This window comes from Bos indicus x Bos taurus, chromosome 28 (genome assembly GCF_003369695.1).
Source record: "Bos indicus x Bos taurus breed Angus x Brahman F1 hybrid chromosome 28, Bos_hybrid_MaternalHap_v2.0, whole genome shotgun sequence".
Classification (NCBI taxonomy): domain Eukaryota; kingdom Metazoa; phylum Chordata; class Mammalia; order Artiodactyla; family Bovidae; genus Bos; species Bos indicus x Bos taurus.
The window spans coordinates 16593288-16613513 of record NC_040103.1 but is presented as its reverse complement, the minus strand read 5'-3'; the positions used below and the strand labels follow the sequence as shown (position 1 = coordinate 16613513).

The 20226-nt window shown below is 42.0% G+C and overlaps 1 protein-coding gene across 9 annotated transcripts in view; it reads left to right on the top strand.

Annotated features, from left to right (window-relative positions):
- The window catches only part of RHOBTB1 (Rho related BTB domain containing 1), a 141815-nt gene extending 129055 nt beyond the window's left edge, over positions 1–12760 (top strand). For 7 of the 9 annotated variants that reach the window (XM_027530980.1, XM_027530979.1, XM_027530978.1 and 4 more), the window contains 4 exons: positions 4267–4417; positions 7194–7282; positions 9955–10060; positions 10569–12760. In XM_027530980.1, the coding sequence (XP_027386781.1) occupies positions 4267–4417; positions 7194–7282; positions 9955–10060; positions 10569–10738 (516 nt within the window). In that variant the 3' untranslated portion in view covers positions 10739–12760. The other 2 variants (XM_027530982.1, XM_027530983.1) reach the window with 2 other exon arrangements.
- The last annotated feature ends 7466 nt before the right edge of the window (positions 12761–20226 follow it).

The following is a 20226-nucleotide window of genomic DNA, read 5'->3' as shown; positions in this document are numbered from 1 at the left end:
TCTCAAGATAAAAGAGCCCCAAGACTCGCTTCCCCTCTTTTTCCAGCTTGCTGAAGTATGTGCCCGAGGGTACCTGCTTGTCACCTGGCAGAGAGCAGTTGATCGAGGTCCGGGGCCCAGGCACAAAGAGACACTGTCTGAGCTGACCTCACTGATGCTAATCCCCTTTATCCCTTCTCAGAATGGACTGTAATTGTCTCCAGATTAAAATGTGCAGGAGAGGTGACCAAACCAGAAACTTGGCGGCCGATGTGAATGCACGCGGGTCTGGTCACGTCACAGCCTCTCTCTGGTGTGGCGTCTGTTTAGCATCACCCTGCCCACCCCCCTCCCCACCTCAAGGACTAGGTCGCTCACCACTTAGAACTACAGCTGAGCCTCATACAGATGTGTAGTTTCAACCCAGCTCGAAACACAAAGGCCAAGGAACCAAGCTACCTTGTTCTATACCAAGTCTATACCAAGACACCTAATATATGAAGAATGGTGTGAGCTGCGGATAAGTCCAGTCTTTCCTGCCCCTTCTCATGACTTCCAGGGTACACGGAAGTGTTCTGTTATATAGTTATGAACTCTATAAGAGACCGACCCTCTTTAGACCTGTGTCCTCATCTCTAAAATGGGGACCACAAGAGAACCATCTCCAAAGGGCAGGTCAGTCATGAAAGTATGTGTGTAGAGCATCAGATTTGGTGCCTAAAACATACAAAGGCTCAAGCAATGTCGATGACTATTTTCCTGGAGGATTCTTGTTCAATTGTTTCCATGAGGAGTTCAAGGTCTTTGTCCCCTGAAAGTCCTCAGGTAACAAACAAGCCACCAGGTCCCTTCCTAAACTAGCCGAGTGTGGTAGAGGTGGTTATGGGGGTAAGAAGAGGTACTTGGGTGAAGTCTCAGTAAATGTTCTATGGTTAATTTAGGCCTGTATATGCATGGGCCTGTGCTTTCTAGGCCACCTTTTTATTCTTTATTGTTTTGTGAAAATCTGACGTCCCCCACAAAATCCAACCTTTTTTTTTTTTTTTTGCATTAATAGAATTCACATACATATCCAGAAAGGAATAAAATATGCCCACTGATGTTCTTTTAACTTTTTTTGTCATTTAATATTTAAGACACTGTATTTTACTTCTATTTTTCTCATTACTTTTAATGTAGCAGTAAGCATAATTCTCTCCCCAGAGGTACTCAGCAAGTGGTTCATTAAAAATGCATGCCCATGTTGTAGTAAGCAATGCTCTGGATCTAGAATACTTTCTCATTCTCTATGAGACCATCTCTAATTATAAGCCTAATAGTCTGAGCTGATCTTTGCAATTAAACTTTTAAACCAGCTAAACTGGAATATGGGTCGTTGTTTAGGGTAGCATTGTATTCTTATTTTTTTTTTAAAGCTACATTCAGCAGGTAGGGCACAACAGTTTTAATTCCATTTGTTTTATTTATATTATTTTTTAAAGTTCTATAAAAATGGTCTCTCTGTTGCTACTCAGTTTATTAGTAATGTTGAAATCACAGGGAAAAAAATCAACAGCGAGGAAAAAAAAAGTGCATGTTCTAAAATGTTGTTTATTTTCATTTGTTGGTTACTTCCGAGGATCCCTAACATTATTTGCCAAAAAGAGCCATAGCTTTTATAAATAAAAGTGTTAGTGTTATATTAAACATGAAGGAAACAGTAGGTCATAGATGCTTACAAATGTCAGAATGCTCTGAAGACATTGGGAGTGTTGGGGCAGGGCTGCTTCCTGGAATCTATCATCTCCTGATGCCAAAAATAATTTTTTTTTATTTAGGATGTCCATTTTGCCATGACTTAGAACACAATCTTAGAAAAAATGGCTTAAGTCATCTGAGTATCTTCAGAGTCCATAATCTTAGTGAAGGAAAAGCTTTAGATGTCATCTATTCCAAATCTCTCCCATGTCACAGATGAGGAAACTAAGGTTCAGAGATGGTGAATAATTTGTTAAAGGTCACACAGCATTTTAGCAACATATCTCTGGGCCTTCCCCAGCCCCTTACCCTGTCCTTCAAGCTAGTATTTTCAGAAACATCCCCATCCCTGAGAGTGCAGGTATTCAAAGGAAGCCCTGGGACTTTATTTATCATCACTAACACTTTAGAGCACTTAACACTTCATAAAATGTATATATTTTTACTATCACAATGGCCCCAATTTTAAAGTTTCACAACTTAATTAACTTTCAATTATTTAAAAATTGTGCTAATCCAAACACCATTCTAGAGAAATCAAATTTTGCCATATGTAATTTGCCATGTTTTCTATATGATAAAAGTTCATGTATATGTAAGATAAATGCATGTGTACATAAATGTTTATCCACACAAATATAACTGTGTTAGATTTACTGGAATAGCAATTAATTACAATGCAGTGGTTTCTGTATTTTAAAATGATATCAGCTATAGTTTCTACTTGCCAGGTTTTACTTATTATTGTAGAAGTTATGCTAAAAAATTTGAAACTATCACACTTGTCAAGTCATTGATGGGTAGTAACCACGCAGCTTATTAATAGAATCACAATTGTTCTCACTGTGTCTGAGAGAGGAAGAGTAATTTCCATAATATTTCTAGGAATTTTTCTGGGCTCTCTCTTTGATACACCTAGGGAAAGCTCTGTCCGAAAGGATATTCCCTCTCTGAGATGGTTGGTGGCAATGCAGGAAAATGATATAGATGGTTGCTATAGCTTAAACAATTGCAACCACACCATTAGAAGACTGAAGTGGCCACAAGCCCCTTGTAGATTGTGGAGACAATTTATAAACAAATATATATACAGACACAGACGTATACGTACACACACACATATATGTACACACACTTATACACACATAGAGAGATTAAAATATATAATATAGATGTAATCATATATAACATACAGATATAATCATGTCATACATAAATGTAATCATAAATGTAATTTTTGTATGCTTATACCAGAATTAAGTCTATAACTTTTTATCCTTTTGAATTCAGAAATCTAATTCTTGAAAACTGTTAGATACAGTGCTGTATTATAGCTTTCTTCCTTACCATGAAGGGTTTCCAGTCCTGCATAGCAGCTCCGAACACAGACTTTAGAATCTTATTTCTTGGGTTCAAATATCAGTCCCAGCTTCCTAGCTCTGCAACCCTGGATACCAGACTTAATATCCCTGAACCTCCATTCACTTATCTGTAAAATGGCAAAAACAATAGTCTCTCCTTCCTAGGGAGGATATAAGGATCAAAATGTAATGCATGTGGGAAGCTTATTACACAGTACCTTGTGCATAGGAGGCCTTCTGTTAGGTTAATTCTTATCATCATTCCAGTAGCGAGTACTCGTGGCACCATTCTCTGTGATGCCAGGGCACGTCTCGTTCAGTTGGAAACCTCAGATGAAGAACAGCTGCTATAACGTGTGTATCCCTGTTGATCCAGGCCCAGCCATTCAGAACTCTACTTCCCAGGCAGCCCCTGGCCCCTCAGCAGACTCTAGCTTGGATGAATATGCGCCATAACTACACGTGCTCAGGAGGAAGTTAGCAGGATCCTCCAGGGAACAATTCTCATAGCCAGCCTTTCCCCAAGATGTCCCAAGCCCAGCTCTCTCTAGATTCTCTGCATCTACTGATACCTGATAATCTTCCAGTAGTTCCAAATCTATGTGGTTGTGCCACAGGAAAAATAAAGTGTGTATACCATGCTAACACATACTTTTTAAATTTTTTATTGATGTATAGTTGATTTCATGCTAGCGTTTACTGATAGAACGTTGGAATCACGCCAGTCACTGTGGCAACTAGGCTGGTTGCTCATCGTCTTCTTTTGACATCTTAGAAAGCTGGGCTCTATTGTGTGTCAGCAACAGTGCGGTCTGCAGCTCCCCCCAACACCTGTCATGTTGCTAGGAGATTTCTTTCCCCACAATAGAGTATTATAGGGTACTTGGCAAGGAGGGCCTATAATGTCATCATACATTTACAGCCCATTTGTCTGATTTATAAGCCCAAATAGCTATTTAAAAATTCCAAATCAGGCTTTGTCAGGCAGCCCCACTCTTTTGTCATCCACAAATCAAACTGTTATGTTTACAGCTGTAAATAGTGAGTGACTTCTCCGCACAGCCTCAGAGCACGTGTCCCAGACTTGCTAATAATGAATCACATGGCGGGGATATTTACAAGCAGTATAGCCTGAAAATGTGCCCACTGCTTTCTTCAGCAGAACTTACCTTTTCAAATGCCATTTCAGGTATATCTCCCAAACATAAACAAGATGTCAATGCAGGCAGTCCTGGATTATCTCTATACTAAGCACTTGCCACCTAACTTGGACCTGGACCCACTGGAACTAATTGCCTTGGCAAACAGATTTTGCCTGCCACACTTGGTTGCACTTGCAGGTAAGGCTGATGACTCAGGGCCATGTGGTATCTGACTGTCATATTTATCAAAATGACATGTATGCAAAAAATAATACCTCCTGGGAATAAAAATTTTTATCACCCAACATAGGACTGTCTTGTACAGGGTGATATGAACTGATCAAATGTATCAAACAGCCCCAGTTCAATTCAGCAACTGTTTTTTTAGGCACCTACTTTGTATAGGTCCTGCTGACACATACAGAAGGCAGTAGTTAAGAACATAGGCTACAGATCCAGATCACTTGGGTTCAGATCTTGGCTCCAGTATTTACTGGCTGGATGACTTCATACTTGATTTAATTAGTCTGTATCTCAGCTTTCTCTCTCTCTTTAAAATGAGGATAATGATATTCTACCATAGAGTTGTTATGAAGATTAAATGAGTTAAGAGATTATATATATATATAAAGAGAGAGAGTCCTGAGAACAGTGTCTGGCACCTAGTGAGCATTATGTAAGTGGTTTTCTTAAAGCTATTTTAGAAAATGTTCTGACATTGTCAAGATCATTTTGGGAAAAAGAGAAAAAAAGGGAGACTTGATTTAACTTCACAGAACCTTATGTATCATTTCTCGATTTGCTCAGTTAGTAAGCCAAAGTAGATCTAAATAAGATATATGCTTTCAAATACCCTTTTCTTGAATTTAAACCTTCTGTTTCATTTACCAGAGTTGTTGATTAGCAGTAAGGGTGCTACATTTAGTTGACTCTTGTTAACCAGGAAAGCAGGATAGTGCCTGTTTTGTTCACTGGCATATCCTCTGTACACAGAGAAGTGCCTGAGCATAGGAGGTCCTCAGTAAAAGTCTGTTGAAGCATTAAATGAAAATGAAGGTATGAACAAACCAACCAGCCACACCTGCCCTTGACTTCCTGACAGTATCTTTAGAAAAAAAACAAGATTTATTTCTCTGCACTCCAAGTTTCTACCATGCTCAGCCAACTGGATATCAACGTTTTCTCCTCACCTTCCTTCTTCACCAGCTGGATAACAAGAAATAGTATTGCTATTCATTTTCTTTTTGTTTTTTTGCCACACTGCATGGCAAGTGGGATCTTAGTTCCCTGACTAGGGATCTAACATGCAACCCCTGCATTGGAAGCATGGAGTACTAACCACTGGACAGCTAGGGGAGTTCCTGCTATTCATTCTTTAAACTCTTTTTAACCAATAAACCTGAAGTCATAGATTCAAATGAGTATTGCTGCTTTTTCAATACTAACTCTAGGAGGCTACAGAAGGCAATTCTTTTTTTCATAAGTAAGAACCTCAAGCCATTTGACTATCCAGTTTTTATAAGTATTTGTCCTTTGAGGATAAACTGAACTGTTTTACATAATCAAAAGTAATTTGGAGCCAAATCTGAGGATTTGTGGTCAATCTTGAAGGAGGGCCATTTTTGCTTAAATATTAAGGGTGATGATGAAAACATGGGACTGATTTCTCCAGGAAAGAAACTGACCCAAAGAAACCTTCCTGTGTTAACTACAGACGTCTATGTATGTTTATTTTTCTTAGTAAATGCTATTATTAATGGTTATAATTATTTAATATACATCTTTCTAAGATGATTCCTTTAATCATTTCTATAGTATTTGCTGTTTAGTGTAAGTATAGAGTGTTTGGAACAGAGTGTTTAAAAATCAGTTTCTGGGGTGAAAATGCCCTGCAAGCCAACCATCATTTAACACTTTGGAGTTACCTAAGATTTAAAACCCAGTGACTCCTCTGGAAGATTTAGTTACAAATAGTTCTTTGTCAATCCAGCGGAGGAAGGCTGTGCCAAAGAAACCATCCCAAACTTGAGACCACGTCGACTAGGTGAGAGACATATAGACTAACAAATAAGCACATAAACGCAGAGCAGAAAGTAAGCATGGTTTGGACAGTATACTAAAAAATTAAATGTGATGCTAGAGATGAAAAAAAGCATCAAGGAGCCGGAAATGCTGGGTCAAGACTGTACCCACTCATGTCAAGGCCAGAGGCAGGCAACAGCCTAACAGAGGCAAAAGGCAGCTCAGTCGCAGAACCAGAGTCTGAATTCAGCATAGGATCCTAGAACCCAGCTTCTAAGCAGAAACGACGGTCCCATCTAGATCTGTGTGACTTGTGGCTGAAGATCGCCCCAGCAGAATCTCAGAGGTTGAACAACATGTCCCTCGTCTGCTGCTGCTGAGACACATGTACGCATTAGCAGTTTTAATTCCCCATCTGGACTCATTACTGTTAGCCTCTCCACAGTCAGAGAGTATTGAGAATTGGAGTGATATGAATGAGGAAACCATTGAGCAGGAAGATACAGGAGTCTCGAGGATTCTAGGCAGGTCCTAGCCTGCCCAGAGCAGCACTCTCAGACAGAACTTTCTGCAATGATAGAGACTTTCTGTGTCCATGATGGCCAGTACACGTGACCACTGAGCACTTAAATGTGGCTAGTTTGGGGCTGAGGACCTGAATTTTTTATTTTGTTTCATTTTAATTAAGTTTAAATAGTCCCTGGAGGCCAGTAGTTACCATACTGGACAGAGGTGGTCTGGAGGACTCTGGCTATTCCAGAAAGGCTAACAAGTGTCCCCAGAGTCTGCAGTGCACTGTCGAGCCATGACTCGCCATACTGAAAGGCCACACATCAGAGAGGGCCCTTGATTCAGTGCCCATGGAACTGTGCCCCCTACCTCCTCCCCTCGGAGGTGACCCCAGATGGCAGCCTCCAGGCACTAACATTCTCCTGCTCCCTCTTCTCCCCAGAACAGCACGCCGTCCAGGAGCTGACCAAGGCCGCCATGAGTGGTGTGGGCATCGATGGGGAAGTTCTCTCTTACTTGGAATTGGCCCAGGTTTGTAGCAGTTTGCCTTTCACCTTTTCAGTGTATTCAACCAGTTCATTTAACGCTGATAAAACATTCCACTGTTGCATCTGAACAAATAAAGATGTCACCAATCAGTCACAGAAGCCCCCTGCTGTGTGCAACAGAAAAGATCTGAAAGTTTTAAGTTTCATGCACTGTTCACCCTGCTGGGCTTCATTTGAAAAAACAACAAGGGCCCTGCCCCCACACCAGCCCCTTTGTGCCCCGCCCCTCCAGAGGCAGCAGCTTCACATGTGGGAGAACAGCTCAGGGCATGGGAGGGGAAGCCTCTGTCCATTTTTTGAATTCTCAGACATGCATTGGCTGAGATCAGACAGTTTCTAGAATTCCGTGAAGTCCCGTTTTGCCTCCGGTCTCACTGAAGCTCTCCTGGTTTTCCTTTTTTTTTAACATCAGCACTTGTTACTGTTGATGTTGTGATTCCATATCCCAACACATACTGCCCTCTTCCTCTAGAGAGGGTCAGAGATCAGTCTTGGCTTTGTCTCTGTGTAATTTATTTAAGGCACAAAGTTGAACACTGCCTCCATTTCCTCATCGGTTGGAAATGGGGATGGTAATTCACCCTCTGTCAACTTTACTGATTATTTTGAGAAACAACTAGGAGAGAATGTTTCAGAAAGAGCATCAAAGAGGGGAAATCCTCTCATAATACAAGGCACGTAGGCAGAGTTATCTAATCCCTGACCTAGACTTACAAGCCATGTGTTTACGCTCTGAAGGAACTAAGAATAAATTCTTCAGACTTCTGTCTGACTATTGGGTTTGGCTTTCGTTGTTCCCTGTCTTGGTTAGGGCAGTGGTTTACTAAATCTTACGTCAGACACTTCAAATTGGAATTTGTCAACCGAGGAAGACAAGGAGGCAGGCCTACATCACATGTTCCTCAGGCCACTCTGACTGTAGGCCTGAGAGATGTTCAAGAGGGGAAAATGTGGATCAGGACTTCACAGCAACCTGCTCTTTCTGACTCAACATCCAACAAGGATTTGTTATTTCCTCCCCTTCTACCAGGCACCACCTTAGATAAGAGGACATGTAGATTCTCTGCCCTTGGGGCCATCAGAAGCCACTGAGAGGAGCAAACACAAGCACAAATTATTAAAATCCAGTGTGAAAAACAACCTCATAGAGGTTACAAGTTAAAACTGAGAGCAGAAGTCAACTGCAGTGAAATCAACAAGCCCCCATCAACACTGACCGTCCACATTTGGAAGTTGGGGGTGTTTTGAAACAGGACTAGGGGAGAACTTAAGACTTGTGCCCCTCCAGTAAGTATTCCTCCTGGAGAATAATCAAATGACCCAGAATCTCCTATAGCCCAGCCCGATGGAGGTAATATAGCAGTTGTGTCTATCTTTTTACTTTCTGTTCCCACCCTCTTCCCTCCCCTGACCCACACATAACCCAGGAAGGAAATAAAATCATTCCTGCTAAGCTCTGAAAAGCCTTGGAGGAGGCATTTAGGATGGAGCCTCCAGTATCTTAGCTCATTCATTAGACTCTAACCCAGGGATGCACTGATAAGTATTTAACTATCAGCTTGGGGATAGCAAAGACCATGATCTGTTGCATTTTCCAGTCTCCATGGTGTAAATACCCCACCTTCCCAACTTGTAACAACTCAAAGTCACTGGGCTCAGAGTCGCAAAGAGCTGCACCCAGTGACGCTTTCAGGCAGGTACAAGCCAACTCCAGTACAGCACTGCTCTAATCTGACTTTCAGGGAGAAATCTACTATCAAGGGAAGTTGGAAGCACTGGCTAAAATTGTCTGTCCTGCTGGGCTTGTGATCTGCAGAGAGTTTCTTGAATTAGTTTCCAGGGACGTTGGCTTTTCTCTTGGCCTCTGCTCAGGGCGTTGACAGGGGCCTCAGAGGAAGCATGCTGTGGGTTTCAGGGGTTCAGCTGCCCAAAGAAGCACTAAGAGTAACAGACAATAGCATGGATGTCCGAAAGAGGCCTGGACAGAAAGACTGAGGGACGTGTCCCTTCCAAATCTGGGGACAAGCTGGGGAGTTAACCATGGGTTTTCGTGCATCAGGTCTTTTGCAGACACAGCTACCTCAGCTGCCATGGTCCTGTGCATCTTCTCAGAAAGGAGCGAGTGCATGGAGTGTCTGGCTCCCTCCCTCCCTGCCCACATCGCCTGGTCTTCTTATGTAACCAAAAGGACAGGTATAGGACAGTCACACATGCCACAGTCTCCTCTTTCAGATCACTGGCCCCAGCCAGCTGAGCTCTGACATGTGACACGGAGGATTCTGTTGCCGAGGCTTCCTTAAACAGAGATGACATCGCTGCTTTCTGCGGCAGGCTGGTGCCTTCCAGAGGCCATGGCCACTTATCATTAGAGGGCAGGTGTGAGGGGAGGGGGAGAGAGGCAAGGCAGACTTTAAACTCCTGATACAGTGATTATTTTTAGTGCACATATCCCAGAGGTGAGAGGAGGAGGCCAAACACTTGGATGTGGCTGGTGTGGAAACCGTGGCCAAAGTCAAAACACAAGTCAAAACAGCAGGTTTCTGAAGCAGTCATCTGGGCCCTTTATTTCTTTGACCCCTACCATGACTTTTTATCTCTTTGTAGTCCCACTTGAGAAAATAGAGGTCTGACCCCCTTTCGGTCACTTCCCTGCAGTTTCACAATGCCCACCAGTTGGCCGCCTGGTGTTTGCACCACATCTGCACCAACTACAACAGTGTCTGTTCCAAGTTCCGCAAGGAGATCAAATCGAAATCTGCAGGTGAGGCTGTGTGGGCCCCATCTGTCCAGTTCTCATCACCTGTGTCTCAGGGGTTTCCCTTCGCTGCCCTTGAGAAGAAACATGGACAGCCCCTGGCTCACGGAGAACTCCTTGTGGCCATATGGCAGTCACAGATTCACGTGACATGCATGACCCAAGGAATTGTATGTTGGATATTCTCTCTGGAGAACGTCATGGCTGGGGGGATTTATGTGGAGATGGGTGGGAGAGGGGTCGTTCAGGGTGCCCTGCTGCAGAGCAAGCAGAGCTTGTTGCTTCACCCTTGTCTGGGAAGGCAAAGGGACCTGGGTTCAGGCTCTCTGTGTCCAGCTGTGTAATTTTAGGCAAGTGATTCCACCTCTCCAAACTTTCGTGTCATTATCTGCCACTGGCCCTACTCAGCGTCCCTGCTCATTGGTTAGCTGAGAGGATGCACGTGATAATCATCTCAGAGAAGCCTAAGCACAGAACCTAGCAGGTATCATCATCTGCACCTTTTCTTCCCCAGACAACCAGGAATACTTTGAGAGGCACCGCTGGCCTCCTGTGTGGTACCTGAAGGAAGAAGACCACTACCAGCGTGTGAAAAGGGAAAGAGAGAAGGAAGACATTGCACTAAATAAACATCACTCGAGAAGAAAGTGGTGCTTCTGGAATTCATCTCCAGCGGTCGCCTGAGGTGGAAGAGGAAAAAAAAAAATCAAAAATCTGACACGCCACTCAAAAGCACTACTGTAAAATGAGTCTTATTTTTAGAGATAACATGTAGTTCAGGTTTCAGGCACTGATCTTCCTCCACTTTTGTGCATTTATCTTTGTTGGGATCAAAGCACAAGCTCACCATCAATGAGCCTGGACAAAAAGGGAAGTTGACGCTCACTGCATTCCTTAAACTTATATGTATATTTTTTGTTAGAAGGCTTAATAAACTTTAGTCTGGTATCTCATTTCTTTTTATACAAAGGAAAAAAAAAAATCCAGCTTTCATGTTTCAAATTCCAAATTGGAAAATATTTTTATACGGTCTCTTGTAAATGAAAATACTGTGTATTACTTTATTTTACAGGACACACATTAACCATGAAGTCGCCCTGCGATTCTTTTTGCCCACGAGCATTATTACTTAATTAGAGGGATATCCTTTTGTCGTGAAGTAAAGGGTTGGAATGAAATTCCCCAAAGTACAAGTTAGGGAGGGTTTCATCTTTGTTCTGCCGAATAACACTGGTATAATTACCAAGTCAACTCCAAGAATGTGTATTTACAATATTTGCTATGTAAGTGCTAGTAATTATATGGTTATATGTGCCATGTAAAATATAGTGATATCAAATCTTCTGTTGTTTAAAATGTCTAGATTTACGAGGATAATCTTTATAATCATTAGAAGGGCTTATTAAATCCCAGCATTATCCAGGGCAAACTCTCTGGTGGACCTGAATACAAAAGACACCACAGGAGCGCTGGTGTTTGGATTGCTGTATGAAGGTGTCCGTCTCTCAGTGTTCCTTGATCTTGCCATGTTTCTGCATGCAGTTTTGCCACTGACTTGAATCGAGATGGGCAAGGGTGAGGGTCCCCGGACTCTGTCCCCTCATCTGCAGACTTGTCACATCTCCCCACCAGAAACAGGCTTCCTCAGGTCTCTCACCTGCGGCCAACTTCACTTTGTAAGACCCATGTTTTTAACTCTTCCCAGGGAAAATTCACGTCGCTGCAGAAGTAGACCAAGGCAGACCACCCACCCCTGCTGAAGTTCAGTTGGAGGGCCTGTGAAGGCACAAAGCTGGAGGCTGGGTCGTCTAAGGTCACTGCATTCTCCAACGCAGACGGGAATTTTACTCCAGAAGTCTAGGAAATGGTGCTATTGTGAGTTAGTTCTGACCCTTTGTCATTCTGAGTTTTCAGTGTTAAAATAGAAAGTATTGAGCAGGGGGGCTTTTGAGAGGCCATCAATCACTGCTTCTCTGTAAATTAAAATGTTACAGCACTCACACAGAGCATCTTAAGGCCAAGTTCCATACCTGTTTTGGGATGTTGTGTGGTGGAGGCTCGGGCTTATTCTATTCAGAGGTCAATTTAATGATACTAAAAGCTGTTGATTTTTTTTTTTTTTTTTCTAGCCTTCAGAAGTTAGAAAAGAGACAGTTGAGTCCAAACTCCAATGTTAACAACCACATATATTTGAAAATCTATCCAGATTACAGATAAGCGCTTATTACTGGCCGTGGATACATACTAGTTAGCAAAATTGGGACAGGCCCAGAAATGTTCTCACTTTCTCATGACAAAGGACTGGGCAGTAGTGTTGGGAAGGATGGGATGATTGTAAATGCATCTACCTTAATTTTGGGTCAATAGGTTGTAAGTCATGAATGGAAGGAGAAAGGAAACAGAATGAGAGGAAGAATCAGCATCTGTCCCATCATAGAATGGTAGAAGTTGAGTTTTCGATGAATAGTCAGAGTTGAATTTATACAACCAAAGCTCCCATGTGATTGTAATCTTGCCAAAATGTAATGGACATATAAATGAACCTGGGGTATAAGCAATAATATCCACTAGTGTTATCAGCTACTGTAACCAAGTGGCTGGTTCATTTGGTTGACGCTGATTATGGCCTTTAACTATGGTGGTTTGTTTTGTGTTTTGTTTTTTATTTCACAAAAAGCCAATAAAATTGTTTAGCTATAAAATGCCTCCAGTTTTTGTTTTGTTTCGTTTTTTCCTTTAAGGACTACCATCATTATTGTGTGTGTAATTTTCACTGCTTTTTAAAAGAACTGTCAAAGCTTTAAGGATGCTGGGTCATGGGGTATGTGTGCTTCAAGAACAAAGCAGTTTGAATGACTGTCATCTTTGTCTTTAGTATTGCCAGCAGATTGTAATACCATGATGTATATGAGGGGTCTGGCTCTTTGATTTGGGCTAATATGGCTATGTCATTAGACATGGTACAGTTTTGGAAAGAAACAAAAATAATGTCTCCAGCCTAATGGACTTGTTTTAATCTGATTTTGGGCGATTCTACCAGCAATTAAGTCAAAGTTTGCATTGGTGGGCTCATGAAGAACAGTCTTCTTCAGAAGCAGGTCTGAGAAAGCCTTTAGAAAAATTTATAATTAATCTCTGAAAGGAAGAAGGGTCTCCAATGAGGTCTCAAGGGTCTCCAATGAGGTCTCAAGGCGGATTTTCTGAGTAGCAAATGCCCCATGACTCTATGGAAAGGAGTTAACAACTATAAAACATAACTGCATGAAGAAGACAGTTTCTGATACATTTGCACACCTTTTAAAGGTGGGTGGTCCAGACCAGGCACCTTTTATCTAATACCTGCCAGTGAGGTCTTTCCTCTAGAAACTCTTGGTCTAAGTTTCTGGCAAACCATTAAGGATTTCAGCAAACCTGTATCAGCATTCCAGGAACCACAAATTTTACTGGTTTAGCAGTAACTCAAGTATTGTAGACATTCACAAGCAAGAATTCTATGCTCCTAAGATTTTTTTCCCATTTGCTTCCATTGTATGGTATATCAGTTATCAAAGTTCAGTTTTTCATCATTGAGACATTGGCTAAGCAGAATAAATTCTACTAGTCAGAGGGAAAAGAACAAAGTGAATTCTGAATTTGGAAATGTAGAGTATTTGGAAAAGTGCAGTATTTCTGAAAGTAATTTGGAAAAGTGCAGTATTTCTGAAATGAATCCTTTTCTGCAAGCTGATTTATCAGGCTTTTTCTTAGAGAAATACATATACTGTGTCTTTAATTGGATGCTAGGGGGCAAGTAGCAATAATTCCTCTTTTCTAGAGGAATGTAACTATTACATAAAAGATGTAGAGTTAAAAGTTAGCCAGGGAGAGTGTATCTGTGTTGTTTGTATATAAGTAATCAAGAAGCAGACCATTCTGAAGGAGATCAGCCCTGGGATTTCTTTGGAAGGACTGATGCTAAAGCTGAAACTACAGTACTTTGGCCACCTCATGCGAAGAGTTGACTCATTGGAAAAGACTCTGATGCTGGGAGGGATTGGAGGCAGGAGGAGAAGGGGACGACAGAGGATGAGATGGCTGGATGGCATCACTGACTCGATGGACGTGAGTCTGGGTGAACTCCGGGAGTTGGTGATGGACAGGGAGGCCTGGCGTGCTGCGATTCATGGGGTTGCAAAGAGTCGGACATGACTGAGCGACTGAACTGAACTGAATCAAGAAGCAACATAGAGGGAAAAAAGGCTAAAGATAATTTTAAAAAATAAAGAGAAGAACTGATCAGATCCCTGGAAGCTGAATTAAGCATTATGAGCTTCAAATGTACCTCTTTCTTCCAAAGTGCTAATTTATGAAATTATTCAATATCTCATGTTTTAATTTATTTTCAGATACACACTTTGCTGTACTGAATTTCCAGTTGGGAGGTAGATGATGTATGCATCATGGAAATGCATTGGTGTGTCAACCCTGCTGACCTGTCAAAGGAGAAGCCGTGTTTCTCCTTTTAGCTGTGTTTGTAAATCTCACCCTGTGCTGCTGGTGCCTTTGAGTTGGATATTTTTACTTAAGCCGTTTAGATGCAAGATTTTTCACTGGGTTCATGTGCAGGTGCCTCATCAGTTAGACTTCTACAGACTACAGTCTACAAAATATGGAAATAATTTGGGAGCAGATAACTCTTGGGTAGAAACAAGTCAATCATAAGTTGCGCATGCACAGACATGAAAGTGTTAGAAACAACATTAGGAGACAAGAAGTGACTTGCCAGCAGCTCACTCCTGTTGTTCCAGGAACGGAACACCTTAGTGACATGTATTTCCAGTAGAATGTAGATGAAATGGGTGATTCCCAAATGTGGCCCCATGGAAAGCGGAGGTAAATTCTTGGAGTCTGAATACATTCTCAGACCCAAAGACAAGAATGCTTAGATGTTACTTACAGGCAATCAATGAGAAGGAACTTGATTCATATCCCTCTGCATGGATGCCAACCAAAGTTTGGGCATTTTTTGGTTCCCTCCCAATCTGATAAAAATAAACATCCTTTTGATTCCATGATTCATAATAGTCCCAGTTGGAGGGATAATACCTATGGAATGTTAAGATCAACCGTTGTGTGAAGAAACACACAACCTCTCTAAGCTGCAGTTGTCTAAAAAAAGCGGAAATGGATTTCATTGAGTTTTTGGTGCAGATTACATGAGATGATTTAGGTAAAGCACTTGGCACAGTGCCTGGCACGTAGTTATCACTTAGTATTCAGCATATCAAACACCCAGGCAAGAAATCCAAGAGAAAGGACAACCCTGCAAGTTACAAAATGGACCAAAGATGTCTTTTCCTGCATTTCTCTTAAACCATGGGCCAACTTTGTTGCTTAGTGCTCCATGACGGTGATGAAAGAATTAGAAAATAAGAGTCATGGCAAGAGAAAAAGCAGGTGGTGGAGGATAGGGAAGAGTATAGCTCTTTCCAAGAAGACATTGTCCCCACCATTCTACCCTTCTCTCCATGGAATAAGGGCTAGACCACCCTAAGGTGGCTTCCCTAATGGCTCAGTTGGTAAAGAATCTGCCTGCAATGCAAGAGACCTGGGTTCAATCCCTAGGTCAGAAAGATCCCTTGGAGAAGGAAATAGCAACCCACTCCAGTACACTTGCCTGGAGAATTCTATGAACAGAGGAGCCAGGCAGGCTACAGTCCATGGGATGGCAAAGAATTAGACACAACTGTGCAACTTGCCTGGAGAATCCCTGGGACGGGGCAGCCTGGTGGGCTGCCGTCTATGGGGTCACACGCAGTCAGACACGACTGAGGTGACTTAGCAGCCGCAGTGCAACTAACTTTCACTTTTCACCCTAAGGTGAAACTTGACTGAGCCTCTGATTCACATCAAGCTTTTTCCTATTTATTGCTCTCAATCATTTTTTAAACTTTTCCTGAAGCTTGGAAAGGTTAAGAAGGAGTTAAGAAGGAGTCTACTTAACCAGACTCCTCAGTGTTCTTCAGTGCTTGGCATTATCATCTTCAGCAGTCTCTTCTTTATTTTCCATAATTTCTTTCACTTCTTCCATAATATCCAGTCCCATAATATGTTTGATACATGTCTTTGAAAGTGCAGATGTCCTTATACAGAGTGTTGTTTCATGGGTGTGATTGTTAACACAAATGGTGTTACCTAATAAATTCCATTCTTTTCTGCTTCACAGACTCCACAGTGTTTTGGAAACCTCGCCATGTGGTAACGTGTGCATCAGCCCTCTGCTTCCCGTGGCTACTCAGTGTCCTACAGCATCCATCACGTTTCACTCTCCCGTTCCACTGGCAACAGGACCACAACAAATTCCATTCCCAGGCACTACAGTGGACCTCTTTGCATGTGCCCTGAGGTCAATATCCAAAACCAGATTCCCAATTTGGCTCCAGACATACAGAATCAAGGTCTTCTGAGGTGAGGGACATGTGTAGGAACATTGGAGTCAAAGATAAAAGTCCTTCCCCGTTCCAGCACTAAGTTGATATGATTCTGCAGAATTCAAGAATCAGAAAGAATCAGAAAGCCTCTGTTGCAGCCCGGAGACTGGCTGTCTTTTGAAAGAAAAACTGAGCTTACCTCCCCAACCACCGGAGAAGCCACCTGAGGTTTTCCTGATGGTGAAAGTTGTCAGATGTCAGAACGAGTTAGTCAATCCCATCTGGCCTTTTGTGTCATCGGACCCTCTTGAAAGGCAAAAGGACAAGACAACTTCTCAAAAGCCCCTGGAATTTAAAAAAATATACCTAGAGATTAAAAAAGGCTTTCCTCCAAAACCTCTGTATTTCTGGAGAGTTTGGGGGTTTCGAGCACAACCAACTCATTCTACTTGCTTGGCCCGGCAATAAACTTTTCTCTACTCAAAAAAAAAAAAAAAGTAAGTAAATAAATTCCTAGAGAGCTTGTGGATTTGCATAGACGGTTGCCTTCTAATTTTATTCCACATATGGAGTCTAAAGAAAAAGTAACTTACCAGTACAAATTCTACAGATTGTTCAAAGAGTCTCTGAGACTTTCAGATTCTTTGTGACTCTTGAATTCTATAGAATCATATGAACATGAATATAAAACTTAGTTTTTCACTCTGGGTGGTGAATCACTGAGCAACACTGCCTAATTCATAAGTTGAAGAGTATTCAGACCACTATGATTTCTCCACCAGTCTCACCCACATTGGGATGCTGGGATCGCATGACCACCACTACTAAGGTATCATTCAATTTATATCTTGGAAAGAATTCTTTTAAAGTAGATAGTCATAGTAAACGGTCAAGCATTTGAAATTTCCAGCCCTTAGCCTTACTAATCTTTTACAAAATAATAATAAGGTGGACTCTCTCCTCAGCAAATTCTGTACGCTGATTACCCTTGCTCCCATTTAGCCTACGTTTGCACAGGAAGCCCGGGTGGTGGGGCCTTGGGAGGCTAAGACACACTCTCACACACTCCCTCAGTCTTATTCCGGTATTTTCTCACTGTGCTCAAACCAATGAATTGATGTCCTAAGCTTGGCACCAATCTATTAGAGTCCAAAACACTGATGTGAGAACCATAATAATACTATTTAACATGTTTTAGTATATATTGTGACCAAACAATAAGTGCTTTACATGCATTTGCCTCATTCAATTCTCACAACATTCGCTTATGGGGAAGGTAATGGGTTCCCCAGAAGCCGACACTGAGATGGAGATTTACAGGTGAGTGATTTATTTAGGAAGTGCCCTTAGGTTAGACTAACACCGGAGAGAGTAGGAAGCAGGAATCTAAGAAGTCAAGCAGAGGCCCGGATTCAGACATCCCACTCTCAGCCTGGTACACCCTGCAGTATAAAAAACACCTCAGAGTTGGCTTTCCTATTCCTGCACAGATCAGCTCAGTTCAGTTCAGTTCAGTTCAATCTCTCAGTCATGCCTGATTCCTTGTACACCATGGACTGCAGCATGCCAGGCCTCTCTGTCCATCACCAGCTCCCAGAGTTTACTCAAATTCATTTGCATTGAGTCAGTGATGCCATCCAATCATCTCATCCTCTGTCATCCCCTTCTCCTCCTGCCTTCAATCTTTCCCAGCATCAGGGTCTTTTAAATGAGTCAGCTCTTCGCATCAAGTGGTCAAAGTACTGGAGTTTCAACTTCAACATCAGTCCTTCCAATGAATTATTCAGGACTGATTTCCTTTAGGATGGACTGGTTGGATCTCCTTGCAGTCCAAGGGACTCTCAAGAGTCTTCTCCAACACAACAGTTCAAAAGCATCAATTCTTCAGAACTCTGCTTTCTTTATAATCCAACTCTCACATCCATACATGACTGCTAGAAAAACCATAGTTTTGACTAGACGGACCTTTGTTGGCAAAGTAATGTCTCTGCTTTTTAATATGCTGTCTAGGTTGGTCATAACTTTTCTTCCAAGAGCAAGCATCTTTTAATTTAATGGCTGCAGTCACCATCTGCAGTGATTTTGGAGCCCCCCAAAATAAAGTCTCTCACTGTTTTCATTATTTCCCCATCTATTTGCCATGAAGTGATGGGACCAGATGCCATCAGTCTGAATGATGAGTTTTAAGCCAACTTTTTCACTCTCCTCTTTCACTTTCATCAAGATGCTCTTTAGTTCTTCTTTGCTTTCTGCCATAAGAATGGTGTCATCTGCATATCTGAGATTATTGATATTTCTCCCAGCAATCTTGATTTCAACTTGTACTTCATCCAGCCTGACATTCTGCATGATGTACTCTGTATATGAGTTAAATAAGCAGGGTGACAATATACAACCTTGACATACTCCTTTCCCAATTTGGAACCAGTCTGTTGTCCCATGTCCAGTTCAAACTGTTGCTTCTTGACCTACATGCAGATTTCTCAGAAGCAGCTAGAAAAATGGTGGTCTGGTATTCCCATGTCTTGAATAATTTTCCATAGTTTTTTTGTGATCCACACAGTCAAAGGCTTTGGCATACTCAATAAAACAGATGTTTTTCTGAAACTCTCATACTTTTTTGATGATACAGTGGATGTTGGCAATTTGATCTCTGGTTCCTCTGCCTTTTCTAAATCCAGCTTGAACATCTGGAAGTTCACGGTTCATGTACTGTTGAAACCTGGCTTGGAGAATTTTGAGCATTATTCTGCTAGCATGTGAGATGAGTGCAATTGTGCAGTAGTTTGAATATTCTTTGGCATTGGCTTTCTTTGGGATTGGAATGAAAACTGACCTTTTCCAGTCCTGTGGCCACTGCTGAGTTTTCCAAATTTGCTGTCATATTGAGTGCATAATGTTCACAGCATCATCTTTTAGGATTTGAAATAGCTCCACTGGAATTCCATCACCTCCACTAGCTTTGTTTGTAATGATGCTTCCTAAGGCCCACTTGACTTCGCATTCCAGGATGTCTGGCTCTAGATGAGTGATCACACCATCATGGTTATCTGGGTCATTGAGATCTTCTTTGCATAGTTCTTCTGTGTATTCTTGCCACCTCTTCTTAATATCTTGTAATTCTTTTAGGTCCATACCATTTCTGTTCTTAATATCTTCAACTGATATGGTGCAAATCATCCACACCTTATCTTCCTTCTACCTTGCCAGCATACCACACCTCCTAGGACTATTGCAGTCAGTGTCCCTGACCCTGTGGAAGTCCACTGTCGACACACACCTCCGCCAGAGACTCCCAGACACTGGCAAGAGAAGATGAGCACACGTCCTTCTACTCCACCATCTTGACTGCCTTGTTTGACTCAATGAAATTATGAGCCATGCTGTGTAGGGCCACCCAAGATGGATTGGTCATGGTGTAGAGTTCTGACAAAACGTGGACCACTGGAGAAGGAAATGGCAAAGCACTTCAGCGTTCTTGCCTTGAGAACCCCATGAACAGTATGAAAAGGCAAAAAGATAGGACACTGAAGGATGAACTCTCAGGTCAGTAGGTGCCCAATATGCTACTGGAGAAGAGCAGAGACATAGCTCCAGATGAAATGAAACGGCTGAACCAAAGCAGAAACAATACCCAGTTATGGATGTGTCTGGTGGTGAAAGTAAAGACAAATGCTGTAAAGAACAATATTGCACAGGAATCTGGAATGCTAGGTCCATGAATGAAGGTAAATTGGAAGTGGTTAAACAGGAGATAGCAAA